General features: G+C 34.3%; 3 protein-coding genes across 3 annotated transcripts; 1 reads left to right on the forward strand and 2 right to left on the reverse strand.

The window, feature by feature from the left end:
- Nucleotides 1-244: 244 nt before the first annotated feature.
- Nucleotides 245-6,544, reverse strand: LOC113117799 (bis(5'-adenosyl)-triphosphatase enpp4-like). Its single transcript, XM_026286719.1, has 4 exons — nt 6,388-6,544; nt 3,985-4,866; nt 3,111-3,281; nt 245-2,969 (listed from the first exon to the last, which is right to left on the reverse strand). The coding sequence occupies exons 2-4, from the start codon at nt 4,829-4,831 to the stop codon at nt 2,599-2,601; spliced, it is 1,389 nt and encodes a 462-aa protein (XP_026142504.1). The 5' UTR covers nt 4,832-4,866; nt 6,388-6,544; the 3' UTR covers nt 245-2,598.
- Nucleotides 6,545-7,108: 564 nt separating this feature from the next.
- On the forward strand, nt 7,109-12,605 carry LOC113117817 (protein FAM167A). The gene is made up of 3 exons (XM_026286747.1): nt 7,109-7,210; nt 10,485-11,055; nt 11,955-12,605. The coding sequence occupies exons 2-3, from the start codon at nt 10,744-10,746 to the stop codon at nt 12,213-12,215; spliced, it is 573 nt and encodes a 190-aa protein (XP_026142532.1). The 5' UTR covers nt 7,109-7,210; nt 10,485-10,743; the 3' UTR covers nt 12,216-12,605.
- A 2,929-nt stretch (nt 12,606-15,534) lies between these two features.
- LOC113117814 (stonustoxin subunit beta-like) lies at nt 15,535-17,881 on the reverse strand. Its single transcript, XM_026286744.1, has 3 exons — nt 17,724-17,881; nt 17,408-17,454; nt 15,535-17,291 (listed from the first exon to the last, which is right to left on the reverse strand). Exons 1-3 carry the CDS (start codon nt 17,870-17,872, stop codon nt 16,750-16,752), a joined length of 738 nt encoding a protein of 245 aa, XP_026142529.1. The 5' UTR covers nt 17,873-17,881; the 3' UTR covers nt 15,535-16,749.
- Nucleotides 17,882-20,186: the final 2,305 nt, after the last annotated feature.

A 20,186-nucleotide genomic window follows, 5' to 3' on the forward strand; every position in this document is an offset into this window, starting at 1 on the left:
TGAAATAAATATATTTTATTAGATTTTCAGATGACAAATGTCATGACTCTGGAGTGACAAAATGTTATATGTAGTCTTTGCTTTGCATAGTTTCATGAAGATTCAAAAAGCTGTGAAAATGTAGCCACAAACATTTGATAACCAAATACTGCACAAGCCGGAGTGATTTCATTTCCTATGTTTCAGTAACCTTCCACTCTGTAACTAAAGATTGATGTGAAATAATACTAAACGCGGCTAAATGCACAGAAAAAAAACGGCAAGAAATATTTAGAAAATGACAAGCCATGGATAAAAAGTCAATGTCATTTCAAGTCAACAGTCAAAAACCAGCATTAAAAGTCCAAAACACTTTTGAAAAATAGGAAACATTTTAAAGCATGAATAAAAATCCCCTTCCCCCAAATCTGAACCTACAGATTACAGTGCAACAAGCAAAAACACAAGCTTTACAGTGTATTTACACACACAACAATCTCTGAGAAACATTCAACACTCAGAAACATTCAGGGAAAAGCCCTCAGAAACCCTACAGAAACATTCCCCAGTAGGGACTCAAGAAGAAACATGAGATTTATTTAGCATTCCTTTAGTTGCATCTGATCTAAATACACCTTTTCTGAAAAGAAACAAAGACTAAGCAACTTCTAGAAAAAGAAAATAAATATTCAGATTTAACTGGTTGTGTATTTCCCCGACGGTGAGAACAGATGAAAAGTGACTTAATAAATAAAGTTTCACTACGAGCAACATCAGTACAGCGTTTTCAAGTAACCTCAGTATCCTGTTTCTTACTGAAAAGAAGCTAGAGTAATAATTATTATTGCTTACGTTCTGCACTTTTTTTTGTTTTTTGTTCTGCATTTTCCTAAAGCATAGCAATCCTAAGTAGAAATCATTGTTTCGATGCATTTGGATGAAACAGCAGTTTAAAAGCATGAAGCGTACCTCAGTAACCTGACCGCTAACACACAGAGTGCATAGATATAAAGCAATATTTATATGCATATGATAATGCTAAAAAGCATTACAGGAAGTAGCATGATTTAATCATTCGAAGAGACTTGTGCGTGTGAGATTTTCAAGGAAATTATCTCACACATTTAAACTATTTCTGTACATGGTATGGAAACTTATTTCCGCCATGAAAAAAGACTTCTCAGTATTTTGTCACTACTTTGAGAAAAAGTCTGAATTAATAATTGTATAATTAATTGTGAGATAAATAGACAATTACAATTTTGTATTTTTTCTTTCATGACAGAAACAAGCTTGACTTTTTTCCTCATTGCAATTCTGAAATTTTTTTCTCAAAATGAGTTTATATCTCACAAATTTAAGTTTATATCTTGCAATATTAAGGGGAAAAATACAAGATATAAACTCATCATTCCCTTTTTTTTTTTTTTGAGTTTTTCCTCAGAATTATGAATTTTTATCTCACTATTATGAGGGGAAAACTATTGTGAGACATAAACTCAGAATTGTGAGATAAATCAGATTTACTCTGAGATTTTTTTTTATTCCATGAGAAGCTCAAGTTTATAACCTGCAATTTTTGCCAAAAACAAATTAACTTTTTCCTCTGATCTTTTTATTTATTTTTAATCTCGCTATTTTGAGTTTATATATGGCAAATATTGTGTTTTTTATTCTAATTCCATGGCAAAAACAAGATAGACTTTTTCCTTATAAATGTGAGTTTATAAATTGCAATCCTTAATATCACGATTCTAGGTTTCTATCTTGCAGTTCTGGGTAAAGGTAAATGCATGAGATCTGCAACAAATAAAGTCAGAATTGTGAGATAAAAAGTAGCAAATATCTTTATTCTTCAATGCCAAGGCAAAAAGTTTAAAATTTCAAATTTATGTGCTCCAATTCTGACTTTATATCTCACATTTCTGAGGGAAGAAATCAGAATTATGAGATAAACAGTCACAGCTACCTTTTTATTTTTTATTCTGTAGTAAAGATTCCACACCAGTGAACTCATTCAGCGATAGTTCACCTAAAAATACAAATTCCTCATTTTGTGTTTTTTAAACCGGTTCCAAGAGTTTCTTTCTCCTCTTAAACATTTTGAAGAATGTTGGTTGCCAAACAGTTGCCAGTCACCATTGACTTCCAAAATATTTTCCCCCATTCTATGGAAGTCAATGGCGACTGGCAAATGTCTGATCACTCACGTTCTTCAAAATATCTTCTTTTATGTTTAACAGAAGAAAGAAAGTCTTGGAACTTTTTGTGGAACGATTTGAGAGTCATACAGGTTTGGAACAACAGAGTTTTAATTTTGGGGCGTACTGTCCCTTTAAGAACTCATTTTAAAGCATCAGCAGCTGTTGATAATGTTGAGGACGTGTTTTGTCATGTTGTTTAGTACTAACGATGACTCATTATCATTATTGTGTCTTCAGTGTATGTTACTGGCTTTACAATGGCTCCATTTCTCTCTTTCAGTTTCAGTATGATCTCTGCAGCATTTCATTTTCATTTAAAGGAACAGTTCACCTTAAACTGTAGGTCAGTAAACGATTCCTTTAACGTATGTGTTTGAATCAAGTCGCTTTACCTGCTAACACCTAATAACAGGCTTCATTCCAGCAGCGGCTCATCATCACCGTCGTCCTCTAACTCCAAGCGGGCGAACGGACGAGGAGACGAGACATCTCTGTTCTTCATCAGCTTGAAGAGACAGGTGAAGATGGTCAGGATGATCAGAACCCCGATGACGAGGCCCACCGCTAGCGCTAGCTCTCCGCACTGCTCGTTAGCTAGCGCACAGCGCACGTGAGCGAAGCTGCCGTTGTTGGGCTTCGGAGGGACGCCCACGAGGTGGCACATGAGCGGGTAGAGATCCACGCTGTTAATGCTCGACATCTTGTAGCCTTTGCGGAACGCAGGCCCATGGGCGGCCAGGAAGGGGTGCATGCTGGGAAGCGTATTGTCATAGCCATGATCGCCCACTGCGAACGAAAATAAACTCATGAAAACAATTCACAATTGCCACAATAAGCAGTTTTATGAATGCTATCAATGAATTCAATTGAATTTGATTGATTCAATGCAAATTCAGACTCAAACATTGCTTTCGTGGGAACACTTACGGCGCGGGAGTTTGCCATTTTTGACAATCGTCCAGCCTTCATCCGCCACCAGAAGGATCGGCTGGATCCTTTCATTGTTTTTGTAGTGCAACTGATCGGGAACATCGTCTTTCAGGTACGCTTTCATGTGATGGTGACAGCTGGACAGGTTTTTGTACACAGTCGAATTATCTGTCAATTAAATTAAAATAATAATAAAGTAATTATGAGGAAACATGCTTATTCGCAGGTCCAGATAAAATCTTTGGACTTTGGAAGGAAACATTGGGGGATTGTGGAATTAATATAAACGAAGTAAAAAGCATAAAATCGAGCTAAGATAGCCAAAAAAGATTGTACGGGTCAAAATTATAAAGAAAAATGTAATGCCAAAAATCATTAAGATATTAAGTAAAGATCATGATCCATGAAGATATTTTGTCAATTTCCTACCGTAAATATATCAAAACTAAATTTTTGATTAGTAACATGCATTGCTAAGAATTCATTTGGACAATTTAAAGATAATTTTCTCAATATTTCGATTTTTTTTGCACTCAGATTCCAGATTTCGAAATAGTTTTATCTCAGCCAAATATTGTCCGATCCTAATAAACCATACATCAATGGATTTATGGAAAGCTTGTTTATTCAGCTTTCAGATGCTGAAATCTAAATTTTAAGGAATTGACTCTTATGAGCGGTTTTGTGGTCACATATACATATACAGTACATGCATATATAAAACACATTCTTAATATCCCATTTTTCATGTACATACTGGTCAATGGTCTCCCTAAACTCTTAAAAAAAAAACCTATATAGCAACAAAATCACAGTTCACTATGGAAAACAATGAATGAATTAAACATAGTATAAAAAAATCAAGAAGTACCTTCCAGTGGGATTATGGCGGCCACAGGAGTAAGATCCACCACCTTGTAGCTGCTCGGATGGATGCAGTCATCCAGTTTAATAAGACGCTCTTGAGAACACTGCGCCATGCCGTGATCACTAGTGATGATGACGTTTATCTTCCCCCATAATCCCGTTCTGTTGAGCTGCTCCATCAGGAAGCCAATGTGACCATCCACTTCCTTTAAAACCCTGCTCATCTCTGTGGTGTTATCCGGGCCGTACATGTGTCCGCTCCGGTCGGGCTCTTCCCAATACAGAGCGGAAAACTTCACTGATTTGTCTGCGGTCATCCACTGCGTGAGGTTTCCCAGCCTTTCTTGGAAAGTCACCTTGGGGTCGTATTCGAACTGGTAAGTTAACGTGTGGTTTTGGATATTGACGTCCGTTCCTGGCCACATTGCAGCGGCTGCCTTGGACCCAGACTCCTCCACGGACACCCAGATCGGAGTGGCTTCGTTCCACCAGAAAGGGTCACTGTCGTTCTGAATGGAGAATGTCTTTTTGGACACTGAGTCGTACATAACACTGGCAAGCATGCCGTGGCTCTCGGCGTACAGGCCCGTGACTAGACTGTAATGATTGGGGAAGGTTTTCGTTATGAACACATTGGTCAGCTCGTGCACAAGGACGCCTTCAGAGAAGAACTTCTCCAGATTGGGAAAGGAGTATTTCTTTAGGTAGTCTGCGCGGAAACCATCAAACGACACCAAGAGGAGCGGCGGCGCAGTGTTTCCAGAATCCAGTCGCGTTTGGTTTCCGGCCAGCGCTGACAGGGTTAATCCAAAACAGGCGATGAGAGCGCAGAGATGACCGCTGACCTGCATCCTGAGCTGCGGATGTGGCAGTCACTTTCCTCACTGGCAATTTATAACAGAGAGACAGACCACCGCTTGTTCAAGTTAAAGTCCCACAATTAAATGAATTTTTACCCACAAGTCAGCATTTCCTCATTAACAGACACTCTTTTCAGCAGACTATGACTCTACTTAACTTGTGCATGTTACAAACTATTACTAACCCACCCTGAACTTTACTGACCACATGCACAACTTAAACTTAACTTAAAACTCACTTTATTTCAACCGGTTGCCAAAGGACAAAAGACAAAAACACAACATTAACTTATTCTTCCTTATTTTAGATAGCTGGCATTTTTAATTTTTATTTATTTTAAGTTGAAGTACTAAAATAAATTAAAACAAATAAACTAATAAACTATGTACATACATAAAAAATGACAAAAAAGCAATAAAATTACTAAAACGTTAACTAATTTAGGTTGTTGTAAAGGCAACTTTTTAAAAATGTCAATATATGTCATACATGCAACACTTGCACATACTGTTTTCCACAAAAACTGCTTTCATTAGTAGTTTTATTATTATGTTTAAGACAATTATGAATGCAGAGGATATTAAATATTTTAACTGCAGTCATAGTGTTGATTTAATGCTATAGGGAGAGACTTAGGGACAACTAGATGAAATATAAAGACTAATAATTGATAATCAAGTCAGATAACTTCACATAATGTTTCATTGCACATAATGTTTTCATATTAAATGATGCATTGAAATGAATTTAGTTTTCATATATACTGTATAAACAACTGATTCACTGATTAATCAATTATCAAAATAATTACTAGTTGAGGTCTCAGTAATAATTATACTTTTTTTAATCAAGTATTTCGTTTAAAAAAAGTTTTTTTTTTTTTATCATTTTAATTCAAAGTCCATTTAAATAAGTGTTAAATAAGTATTATCAAACCATCACACGATATATATAATAAATACATTTTTCTTGAAGAATCACATGCATGTATTTATAAACGTATTGCAGCTCTGACCACATGACCAGGAACTTCAACTGTTAGTCAATACTGGACAGTCCAGAGGAAGTTTCACCTAATAAATGTCAGATTTCCCTTAATTTAACTAAGAAAAAAAATGACATATAATTATTAACATCTCTATATATTTCATAAGTAGAACTTTTGTTTATGTGTTTTGTGTAACAAGGAAGCATTACAGGAAACACCTGAGGACAAATTAGGTGCTTCTAATCTCATGCTGATATTGAGCTTGTGCAAAACATACAATGGAGCAGATCAATAACTAATAATCAATAGAGGCCTGATCAAAACTCATTTATAATACACTGATATTCTATATAACGTCCACCTGCCCTTTCAAAGACAAAATGGTTTCAACAAACTACAAAAAACTGCAACTTAAAAGGAAAATTTGACAGTTTATCACTGAACACGGATCTGATAACATTATTACTGATGATGCATTGATTATGACATACATGTTCAATGACGCTAACCCAAACTTAGCCATTAATGAACTCAAAACAGACGAAATGTTAGCATACCTTTTTTGCTCGGGACGTTGGAAATCGTATATTTTAAGTGCAGTCACATTAAACTCTTCGTTGATGTCGATATGATTTAAGAAAGTCAAATATGTTTCAGGTTCGATGCAGTTTCTTGCGTTTCCTCAAACACAATACCCACATGACGTCACCGCATGACTGACAGATCCAGCAGCCAATAGACGCGAGGTACGTCCCACTGCAGGTGCAATTCACTTTTCATAAGCACTGATCTACAGTTACTATTTTTATTTATTTATTGTTTATACGACATTTGTTTGAATTAAGCACAGCTAATGTGAAAATAATACATCTTCTTAAGACTGAATATTTTATATTTAATTTTCTCTTCCGAAAATCCAATATCATATTTTTGATAGCTGTTGAATAAACAATAAAACCACACAGACAGCTTAAAGGTTTGTTTCTATACAACATTTTACATTAAAAATAAATAAATAAATCTAGCATCTGAGTGACAAATGTGACAACCAGCTCCGCTAAGGAAGGACGCAGATTTTTCTACACCATTCTGATACTTTAGTTTTCAAACATACGCACTTATTAATAATATAAAATACGCATTCCAACGCTTCTTGATGCGTTTGACACGGAAAGTTCATAAAAACGTTCCAGTGTGACGCGACGCAAACATAACAAGCGAAGTTGACCAATCAGAGCGCTCGTATTATAATGAGCGCCGCGCTACGCGGCTTCATCAGTACCCAGTCGACCAATGAACGACCTCCTAGACGCGACGCGGCACGGACGCGTTCATTCGCAGCAGATGGGTTTGACTCCGTGTTTAATGCGGTTTGGTGAAGGTAGGTTGTTATTAACACATTTTTATTCCTCATATCTCTATAATAGTAACATACAGAGGGATCACGCAAGCTCTGTCAGTGGAATGCAGTTCTTGACTGGTGTGTTTTCTCAGCGTGTCGTCTGTAATATTTCCTCTGTGCTGATACTGTATTTGTAGAAATGACATCACGGCTGATTTCGAGCTTTCCATCCTTTAAGAAAACACGAATATTAGTTTTTAGAGAGATCTGTGTATTAATTAAGGCTGTTTTTTATTTATTATTATTTTTGTTTTTTTACCTAAATTATCTTTCATGAAACGAAAGATAATAAATGAGATAATCTAAAAAGTAAATAATGAATAAAATAATATAAAATAAATATTAATAACATTTTTATTTAGAATTTGTAAAATATTTTTTGTATTTTAAATATTAAAAGTTGTAATTATATAATATATGTAAGTACACACAATTTTCGCAAGGCTCCCTTTTCTGAGTGGTTTAGGCACCATGACAAAGGTCAACAGACTCTCTGCATGTTCTTATTGTATTCTTTCTTTTTGAGGGACAGCGTCCTGTTGCTCAGTGTAATGGGGACTTTTCCACGAATCAGAACATTGCAAAAATACTGAACAGCGGGAAACTATTTGTAGCCATTTCATCCATTACATTTTCCACAGTGGACTCTCTGTTTACTTAGCCAACTTTTTCTTTAGTTGGTCCTCCAAGTATTTTTCTTGAATTTCTAATATAATGAGTTGCATTTCTCACACAGTCTTGTGGAAAGTCTGTCACTAGAGGATTCCCCCTTTTAAAGGAATAGTTCACCCAAAAATGAAACTTTGCTGGAAACTGACTCCATCAAATATGTACATTGTTTAACATCTTGTGAAGTTAAGACTTTCGGACGGTTGCTTTCAGCTAAAGTATCCATAATCCATAATATTTTCTTTAGTGAAAGTAATCTCATCTGAATCTGGAGAGACATCTGCACAGATCAAGCACTTACTAATGAAAACAGTTTAAGACTTGTTCACCATGATGGAAGCATTATTATGGATTATGGACCAAAATTTTGGTCAGAAACATATATTAATGATGGATTTGCTTAAAGGGTGTTAACTGATGGACTGGAGTAGTGTTCGATTACTTTTATTGTTTTTATCAGCTGTTTGGACTCTCATTCGGATGGCACCCATTCACTGCAGAGAATCATTTGTTGAGAAAGTGATGCAATGCTACATTTCTCCAAATCTGATGAAGAAACAAACTCAGATTTCGCACGGCCTGAGATTGAGTATTTTTTCAGCAATTGTTCATTTTGGGTGAACTTTTCTTTTAAGCACAGGGAACAGAATTTGCATAGTGTGATGCTGATAAGATATGATCGTATGATTTGATTTGGTCACATTAGGTGTTTGACTGGTCTGCTCTGGTTGATGAGAACTAGAATCACTCAGAGACACGATGGACTCGAGGGGTTCCCAGTTTAGCAGGCAGCTGCTGCTGTGTCCTAGTTCAGTGCTCAAACTCCTCCACAGTCATATGAGTCCAGCAGACTGTCACCAGTATCACATGTAAACAGTCTGCTTCTATATATGACTCAGTGCATTCGAAGAAACTCTTAACATTGTAACAGTGCTGCTTGTCAGAATTCCAAAAAGAATGTTATTAGAACTTTGGAACCATTTCGAAATTTCTCCTTAAGTGACACTGTCATGACAGAGGTATATGGGAATCTCCTGACTGTAATTAATTGATTGCATGATATCACAAATCACCTGCCGTGTAAAAAAAACAGACAAATTGTTAGCACAATAAATACTGTGTTCTGGTTACAATGCATCTGTTCATCCATTAATACAAAAGCTGCTGTTAACTCATGCATTATGGACACGTCAACTCATTCATTACTTGAAATAAAGTAAACTAATAAGCTAAAATAAGCTAAAATATAAAAAACTGTAAACTCATTTTATTTCCGCTAACTGACTGCCAGGGCAACATTTCTAATTTTCACTAGTTTAAGTTGAAGTACTTAACTAAAACTATAAATTAAAAATAAAACTATAAAGGCATTTTAAAAATAAATAATAAAAATGACAAAACACACAAAAAAAAGGGTCCGTGTGAATTACTAAAATTTAAAATGAAAACAGAACATAACGCAGATTTATTTATTAATTAATTATTTACACAGAAACAAAGGTGAAAAACAAAAATAATGAATACATTGCATGTATCAGAAACAGGCTAACTATTTGTTCACACACAAGCACCGTGTAAATAGCAAATCTGCTTTTTCATGAGCGCAACTGCCAATTAAAGGGGATGGGCTGGTTAATTACACGTTACACCCCAAAAACACCCATTACTCATGAAGAGAATAGGGACAATGTGCACGGTCTAAACAGGTTGTCCCAATTCTCTTAATGAGTAATGGGTGTTTTTATGACATAACGTGCAATAAATTAATCAGAGTCTTATCTCCCATCCCACTAAAAGCCAGTTGCACTCGTGCCATGGCAGGTTTGCTATTTACATGGTGGAATGTAATTTTTTTTTTTAAATAAATGTTTGTGTGCTGCTGTGTGTACCTGTGTGTGTAATAAGCAAAGTTGGTGCGTTGTGCACCCGCCTATAGCTGTATATTACTAGGGCACTCTTTTAAATAAGAAAGAAAAAATATTGTGCCAGACTTTAGGACCAGGTTTGTGTTGGTCTGTGGCGCAGTCTATTTTCAGCTCCTCAAAATAACAACGCACAAACAATGTGCCTCAACACATTTATATTTTTTCCAGCACGCCTATGGGTGCAAATGCATTTTCTATTTAAACAACTTGGCTCAGGGCAGGAAAATGAGAACTGCATTGGGCTGAAACTAGAAAACACACTTGCGCTGGTGAATGATAGGGCCCTGAGTGCACCTGCACCATGGCTTTAGATCATGCGCTTAGATTGTTATTATAGGCCCCTGTTTTGAGTTTTGACCCATTTTCTTGAGAGTTTGTTTTCTCTGATATATTATGCACAAGGATTAGTGCCTGTCATTTTACAAGAGCAAACAATGAGTCAAGAACAAAGTTATAAGGAAGTCGTTTTTATAAAAGAAGACTAACTAGTAAAACAAGCACTACTGTTGAAATAAACTTGTCATTATCGTTACAGAGCTGCACAGGTGTGTTTCTTTATAAGACAATTTTTACATTTTATATCATACGACAGCATATTAAAACATACAGTAGATTGTGATATTTACTTGTTGCATGGTTCGATGTTATTTGTGTTTCAGATGCCTCATTATTTCAGCAGTCTCAGAAGTGAAACATTGTCTGCAAGTCTTGTTTGGAGAAACTGAAAAAGAAGTTCGACGACACTGAGAGAAAAGAATAAAAAAAAAAAGTTAAAATAAAAGTTCTCTAAAGCAAAAGATATTTGCATTTTTGCATCCATGGATCCAGGTTACTTAAACTATATCTAGTGATGTTGGTCTGCTAAACTAAAACACATTTTAGTTTTCCTGCAAGCAACGCTGTGAAAAGCCAGTGGAAATGTCCCATGCATCTAAGACCCCAGAAAGCCTCGTTACGTCACAGGTCGATCACCTCTCCAGTCTGAAGGCTTTGACTGAGAAGCTGAAGCTGGAGACCAGAAAGCCGTCTTACCTGGACTGGAGAGCGCAGCTGGAGGCGATGCTTGTCCAGAGCCACAGAGACTCAGAGCTGCCAGCGGCCGCCGGTGACACAGAGAAACAGACAACATCAGGTCCTGTTAGTGTGCTCCATGAAGGGAGGAAGGCGTTAGGAAACACACTGGGATTTGGAAGTATAGACCAAGCACTGGAGTGGCTCAGGAACGAGCTGGTGAGTTTTTCAACATGGTTTCTGTGTTAATAAATGAAAAACAAATAAATAAATCTGATTTGGTGTCATTTGTGGGGAAAAAATGTATACACTGTAGTTAAAATAAAAAAAAAACTTTAGTGTGTAAAACAGATATATAAAATACTTAATTTAGAAAAATAATCTTGTATGTATATGTATATGTATATATATATATATATATATATATATATATATATATATATATATATATATATATATATATATATATGTATATGTATGTACATGTTTATACAAACACACAAAGTGTTTTTATTTAAAAACAAAGCAGATTTATTTATTTATTTATTCATTTATTAAGCTAAAAAGCTAAATGAATTAAGATTTTTGATTTGTATCAATTAAAAAAATCTTTTTACTATTATTCCTGTAGTGTAATGAACTATTAATAATTTTATTTAACTTAATTTGTTGGCATTTATATATCTAAATAATTTTGTTTCTCCCAGATTTGTTATATCAGCGGCCATTTACATTGTGACTTTTTTTTTTTTTGTATTTTAAAAAAAAAAAACATTTTTTACTGAACCTGAATTTGATTAAAAAAAAAATATATATCAATTTTTATAAATTATTTTTATTAAAAATTTATATTTTTACTATTATTTATTTGGATCAGCATTTTTATATACTGACCATTTGTAATCAATCACTGATTCATGGACATTTGACGGCACCACCTGCTGGTAACAATATAAATAGTACTGGGAAAAAAAATAAAGTTAAATAATTTTAAAATTATTAGTATTACAACTCCATTTACTGCATAAGTACTGCAGTACTGGCTTGCAATAAATTGCATTACATATACAGAATTCAAGGAAAGTTTTAACTGTGTGTGCTTTACCCTCCTGCTTCAGGCAGAGATGCGTTTGCAGGATCAGCAGCTCGCGCATCAGCTAATGAACCTGCGCACTGACATCAACAGCCTGAGAATCGTGCAGACATGTCACCAGCACCGCAAGATGCTGAACGATGCCACGTTTGAGCTGGAGGAGCGGGACGATATGTCTGACCTGTGTGATGTCCCCATGTCTCCTGGATTAGGTCTCTCAGAGTCACTCAAGGTCATCGGGGTCACCAAGATGAACATCAACTCTCGCCGGTTCTCCCTGTGCTAACACAGCACACAGATTTATCTTACACGAATGATTGTGAGTGCTTTTATAGATGATCAAATATTAAAGGATAAAGGTATTTTTTAAAACATCTCTGATGTTGTGCTTTCATTGCATTGAATTCAAAATTAAAGCTTTGAGTTCATCTTAACAATCATCTGTACAGTTTGTGTTCGATATGACACACTTCTATAATTTGGGGGGACAGTTACAATTGTAAATGTTCAAAATACCTTTGTCATTTATTTCTTGAATTTTACTTGTATTATCTGAATACTTACCTAATGGGTGTCTTATCAGCTGTTTTTATTTCCATCTGTGTCTTTTATTTCATTAGAGCTGAATGTTTGTTTCATACAACTGAACTTGAGTCAATAAAACAACAACAAACAATACTTGATTATTTTATTGAAGAAATTCAAATATTGAAATATTATATATATATATATATATATATATATATATATATATATATATATACATATACATATACATATACATATATATATATATATATATATATATATATATATATATATATATATATATATATATATAATTTGTATTTTAATGACATTAAAAACGAGCTGCATTATAGTATATTTAATATTTATTTATTTTTGCAGTGAAACTAAAAACCTTCCACAGTTGCCACTAAGTATTAGTATGATTAAAACATATTTTATCAGAGATGAATAAAAAATGCCACAATCATTTTTAACAAAAAACTAGCAATCAAGCTAATTTTATTTATATAACCGGTTTCTAAATAGGTTAATGCAATTCAAAGTGCTTTACAGACATGAAGGAACAATGATACAGCAATTCATAAAATGTAACTAAACAGAAAATAATGTAACTAAAAAGAATTAAAATAAAATAGACCTATTAAAATACATGGATAATAATAACATTTATAAAGATTAAAATATAAATAAATCATTAAAAATGATGCAAAACAAAACATTGTATAAAATGTATAAAAATGTATAAAATATACTAGTTCTTTAGAGAACTAGAGACTAAAAATATATACTTTGGTAGAACAATATGAAGAGGATTACAATAGTCAAGTTATAAATGCATGCATTATTTTTTTCTGTGTTGCTCAGAGAAAGAAATGCCTTACTTTAGCAATGTTCTTCAGATGATAAAGACAGCTCAGACAAAGAGCTGCCACATTGTTAGGGTTTGATCAGTGTATATTTAATTTAGGGGTGAATTACACTCTGCGCTTTTGATCCAATAATCAGTACTTCAGTTTTATCTTGGTTGAGTAAGAATTTTTGTGACATCCAAAAATGTATGTCTTGGAAGCAATTTGGCAGTGTATCGATTTGCAAAGGGTCATCAGGAGACATGGCTACATACAACTGTGTGTCATCAGCATAGCTATGAAAAGAGATACTGTACCATGCCTCTTGATGATGTGACCGAGAGGTAACATACATAGATTAAAAAGCAGTGGTCCTATAATTGATCCCTGAGGAACCCCACATGGTACTGCCAATACTTCCAAGCAGTTCAAACCGGTTTTCCCAAAGACGAACACTGTTTTTTTTTTTTATCCTTCTGTTTGAGATCTTAGAGCCTGGGGCGAAGTTCATAGAAGGTCAGGAACAGCCTCAAATATGACACCTAATTAATAATAATACTGCTGTTAATAAAAGTGGCGTTTGTCAAGATAAGCATTACTATTAATGTTCATATTTAATGTTAGTGTTGTGATCAAACACTATTTAGATTATTTAAACTAATTCAACATATCCTACAGAATCTGTTGCATACAATACAATAAATGGTTTGAATGAATGTTGAATATCATATTTCATAACAGTATGCGGCAAATATCACATCCTCTCACAGATATACTGTGCAACAGTAAAAGATTTATGTTGTTTAAAATGCCAGCTGTTGTTATGAAATACGTTTGTGTGCATCATTAATCTGCAAACCTCTCCCTCTTTGTCCATTTTAACCTGTTTGTTCAGTCAAAAGAGGATAAGGCCTACAGCAAAGACTCGGCTGGAGGGAAACGTATCTTCTGCATTGCTCCACTGAAGGAACGTTTGATGAATCCTGTCTAAAATGTAAAACTGTCTCGCATTAGGATGAGTTTTGTGAATTTTATTCTCCAATCTTCAATTTCAACATTTGCATGTCAGTCTGCATTTTACAGTGCACGATAAAACACATGGATAAGATAAGTGTCTTTATAACATAATAAAGGCAGATTTTAAATTAAATGTTGAACTGCTCACTGGATAAGGGTATTTTTCATAAATGGCAAGTAGTGACAACTTTTCTATCGGCCAAAATTGGTCTGATGATTTTATGTTACATTTTATTTTACTATTTTAAATATATATTTAATATTTCAATATTTTAATAATATTATAAGAATTTATGTTTTTATTTTAATTTAAATCTCACTAAAGTATAATTTTAGGAATTAAAATTTTAGTAATGTTGTCAATATCATTTGTTGTCATATTTTATCAGAGCAAAAACATAATTACTATTTTAATTCATTATTTTCTTTTTTTATTATTGTTTAAATTTGGCCATAAAAGGGAAATAAAACCAACTTTTTTATGGTTACTTCAACCATATTTCATACTTGCATATTTCATATTTCAAAAATCTTCATAAATCAGTGTCAATAAAGAGCAGTGTCAACCTGCAACGTTGCAATCTATCTATCTATCTATCTATCTATCTATCTATCTATCTATCTATCTATCTATCTATCTATCTATCTATCTATCTATCTATCTATCTATCTATCTATCTATCTATCTATCTTAAGAATAAATAAATAAAAATAACCTCTGGTGTTGAGATAAACATATTGCACAGGATTAACACACTCATTTGATATTAAAAATACCAAACCATCATGTTACTGATTTTGAAATTGGTCATGGAACCGATCAAAACATAACAATCACTACAATTTTCTTAACACAAATGTATCATTTAATTTGACCCACATCTTCATTTCTATTGAACAATCAGTTTCACTGTGATTGTAAGACAAATGAATTTTAAGAGAATGTTTTGATGTTAACAGTCTATCACTGAATTTAAGCAAACTAAAGTTAATCATATTTAGTAATCAGCAAATCAATAATAAAATTAAAATTAGGATTATTAAGGAAGAAATATAGTGTAAGATGATATTTTTTTGTTGAAAAAATAGCTTTGGAAATCACATATTACTTATGTAAAAACCACAATGTCTTAAACGATTGGAATATTATAGAAAACTGTAAAAATATAATGAATCAGCCTGTGTGTCTCAGTTGTTTCTCACAGGAAGCTGTTTCACCCTTCAAAAAGAACGTTTGGGGCACATGACCTGTCTGTACTTTGTTTTTCAAACTTACTGTATTTTAGCAGTCGGCATCAGATGCCATATATTAAGAACTTGAAGTTTCACGTTAATTGATTTAAAGTCCCAATTTTACATTTGCTTTCTTACAAATGGTTGAATTTGACAGACATTTTAAGAAAAACATTAGCAACAATTTTTCTTCTTCTTCTTTAGTTATACTTTAAAATGTTACACAATTCCGAATGAAATTATTTCTACAACTACAATTCCATAAGCAATTTATAGCAAGCTATAACAATATAATTATTGGCATTTTCAGTGGAAAAACTATTTTATTTACTGACAAGAAGTGTCCAAAACATTCAGGGGGTAAAGTTTCATAATATAATAAAGATTATTATATAATAACAGAACACGGAAGCAAAAGTGGCTTTTTTAAGAGATATATTTTCAATCTGAACATAAACAACAAACACAATCAAGGTAGTAAATAGTAAAAACAACAAAAATATAAACAAAACAAAAATATAAACAGTCCAAATGATTTTTATAAATTACACACAAAATGAGTGATAAATATACTGAGTGCAATTAAACAGATCCTCACAAAGTATAAACTTATTTATTTACATGATAAAACCACCAGATGGACTGATCCCTTGGCAGTACTCCTCCTCACTGCACCAGACATCTGAATTAAAGGTATCCTACTGGGATATTGCCTAGCTACTTGATTTCATTGCTTTATCTGATATGTACTGCTGTTTCATTCTTGTTTTTGGTTTCGTGCACCCTATCTGTTTTGCTATGCTTTGTCCGAATGTACTGTCATGCAAATCTGTTATTTTGTGTTTTATATGCATCTACACTACTACTTTCACATTGCATTTGTTCAGATTTCCAAAGAAAACCAAAACCTACCTTTACTGAGTAGATGACAGTATGAACCAATCTGGGTATCTTAGCATCAACAGTCACTCCTGTTTTGCTCAGAAGAACAGACTTGATAAACCATTACTGATCAAAATATGACCACATTAACTATGGAGCCGCTGAATGTCCAACTGAGACTGTTACACGACATATTTGAAATAAATACCTCTGAACAGAAGAGAATCTCATACTAATGACTCTTTAAAGCATTCAGATTGTATTAGCAGTTAAAAAAAGTTATTTTTAGCTTTGAGTGACTGTCTGTCTTTAATGGTTAATCTCACACAGAGACACTGAAGAATCATAAAAAACTGTAAATCCAGCATAGAGGGGTTCAGTGAATGTGCTGGTGAATGTGTGTAAGTGTGTGCGTGTGTGTGTGTCAGAGACGCTGTAGAAGGACAGAATGCCAGCTGACGAGTTCAGATACACTCCTACTCTGTTAGAGTGATGTGAAGGGACAGATATTTCTGTGCACTTATTATTGTGACGGGCAGAGAATCTGTCAATAAACCAGTTTAGACTCCAAGACTTGTCATTGAATCCAAACCAGCAGTCATCACTGCATTCTTTCCTGCTGATTCCTTTATATGTCACTGATACAGAAACTGCCCTCCCACACCATTCAGCCTCCCAGTAACAGCGTCCAGACAGACTCTCTCTACACAGAACCTGATTACAGTTATCAAATCTGTCGGGATTATCAGGATACGGCTGCTTCTCTCTCACAAATTCCACTGTTCTGTTCATCTCATACAGGGCAAGTTGAGTGTGTGCGGTGTTTAAATCCAGTGTGAGATCACATGCATCTGAACACAAGAAGAGAGACTTTAACACTTATAACATAAAACAAATGACTGAGCTATGTGTGTGTGAGTGAGATTGTGAGTGAGAATGAGATTTATAGAGAGAGATAGAGACCTACATTTCTTTAGTCCTGGTTTAATCCTGATCTCTCCTCCATGATCCAGACTATAAAAACAAAAGATGACACAAACAAAAGATCACACTCAATTTATGTAAGGGAGAATTTTTTTTTTTGCCAAATGAAAGACTATATGGTTGTTCAGAAACACTGTTTTTCATGCTCTTATTTTCTCACAATCTATTTTATTGGTTTATTGTTGACAAAGAGATGCATCAAACAACATAATTTTACTCTGTCGCCTTCAGAAGATCAGCTAGTTTGTTACATTTTTGCAATACAATCTTATAACATACATTGTTAGTGTTGAACATACTTGAGTGTGTCCAGTCTGTAGTATGGATCAGAGAGCAGCTTGACTAATGATTGTCCTGGGTGATTGTAGCTCAGATCCAGCTCTCTCAGGTGTGAGGGGTTTAAACTCAGAGCTGAAGCCAGAAAACAACAGCCTTCCTCTGTCACCATACAGCCAGATAATCTACAAACACACACACACACTTAACATCGCATCTCTTTTATTGCCTTGGGGGGGGGGGGGGGGGGGGATCTAGCAACATAATTTGTATTATGGAAGTGTAACAGAAGGGGGGTTGTCATCTTTGCAATGCACCTATATGCTAAATAAACTATTGCATTCCTTTTGAGGTACGGATTCTCTGTGATTGGTATGAGGTCCATCTGGCAGTAATTAAAGCATATTTAAAGGAATTGTTTGAAGTCTGTCAGGTTACTGCTGTGCTGCAGGTTAGTGGAACACTAACTTAGTCCTAAGTGATATTGTTTAAAAAGAACGAGATGTCATCCGACTCTGCAAACAATGCCAGTAGACATGCTTGAGTAATAGAGAAGTGGAGAAATTTGTATGCATCTCTAGTAGACACTTGACAGGTATCTTAAGTAAGGTGTGCAGGGGAATATCTTCTACAAACAGTAAAGAGCAATATAATTACATTAATAATGAGTAAACAATAATAATTGTATCATTACTTCCATGCACTTACTTTACTTTGTGATATAATTATCAAGGGATACATCAAACTTCATTTATTTAAATAATAAATAAATAAATAAGATAGGAAATAAGAAGTACTACAGTGGTATTCTGTATAAAAGTTTACACTGGAAATTCTATTTGCACAGTATCTTATACATAGTCGTGGGAAGCGTAGGTGCTGTGAGTGCTGCAGCACCCCGTTTTTTTTTTTTCTGTGGGCATTTGTTTAATTGTTGAAAAAAAAAGGTGTCTATTTTACACTAAACAAGTTCAAGTAGTATTGTTGGTGGATTATGATTGTGCTAGTCAATATTAAAAAAAAAACTATTGCTAACAGTCAAATCCAGTGGTGGTAAAGACTTTGACATTCTATTCATTTTGACGCTATCAACCTGGGTTGGAATCTGCATCAGAAAATAATTTGTTTATATATAAAATATATATATATATAAATTGAAGAAAATCATCAAAAAGTTGAAAATAAAGTATCAGGTAGGGTTAGGGTAGGTGTAGGGAGGGCTTTTTTCCCAATATGATGGCATGCCTTTAATAATTTTAATTAAAATTTACACTCAACAGTTATTGCATACTCGTTTATAATGTATTACATATACTGATATGTAAAATACGGAATATGTATATATTGATGTGCTTTTAATTTCCACTATTTGCAAAAGGTAATTAGCAAAATGTCCTGCTATTTTAACATAGTAGAAACATAGGCAGAGATTGAGGCCTTGTCCCCCCCAACAACTGAAAGATTTGACTAAATATATATTTTTTTATTAATAATATTTTCAGCTCAAAAGTGCGTATGCACATAATGTAGTTAATTTAATATATTTTACTGTTATTTATTGTAAGTAAATTAATAAATAAAATCAAACTTACTAACAGGTTTTCCCAATCTTACTTGCGTAAGATGTTGGCGCGTGACGAATCTGCATTTTGGCGGATAAAGCTTATGCTTGCCTGTTGCATGCTGTTGCACGACATAAATGGATATTTAGTGTGTTTTATTTTTAACAACATACAACAACTGCAGAGGATCTGTACCTAACCAAAATAAAGAGAGATGAAGGTAGACTCCAGACCCCGACAGCACCGTAAAGGTGATCCATTAGATGCTCCCTCAGCAGCACAGTGTTTTACATTTATGTCAGAAAAAAAGACCATTTACATCCAAATGTAATTAAATGTACACAGAACACAACCTAGAAATAAGTTTCAGAATATGAACTGCTTAATCGGCCATTTTCAGTAAGATTTAATGTTACTTAATGTGTTTGTGTGCTTATGCATTTAACTTGGATAATGTCCAAAATATACCTGTTTTAAAGCAGTGGGTAATTCACTAGTTGATTTGTTTAAAATCTACTTTGCGATTCTGTTTGCAAGCATGTTTATGGATTTCATTTAGCAGACGCTTTTATCCAAAGAGACTTACATTTGCATTCAGGCTAACAATTTCTCCTAACATGTGTTCCTTGGGATTTGAACCCCCAACCCTGTGCTTGCTAATACAATGCTCTACCACTTGAGCGACAGGAACCAGTGTTGCCAACTTAGCAACTTTGTCGTTAGATTTAGCGACTTTTTTCCAAAAAAGGGACTATCGACAAATCTAGCGACTTTTTTTGACAGACCTTATTTAGTCTATGAGACTCTCCGGTACTGCCGCACGATCTGTCTCTCTCTCTCTCTCTCTCTCTCTCTCTCTCTTTCTCCCAGCGCGCGCACACGCCTCTCTCTCTCTGCATCTGCTCTATTCAACGAGCAGAGAGG

The sequence above is a fragment of the Carassius auratus genome, chromosome 17, assembly GCF_003368295.1.
Source record: "Carassius auratus strain Wakin chromosome 17, ASM336829v1, whole genome shotgun sequence".
Taxonomy (NCBI): domain Eukaryota; kingdom Metazoa; phylum Chordata; class Actinopteri; order Cypriniformes; family Cyprinidae; genus Carassius; species Carassius auratus.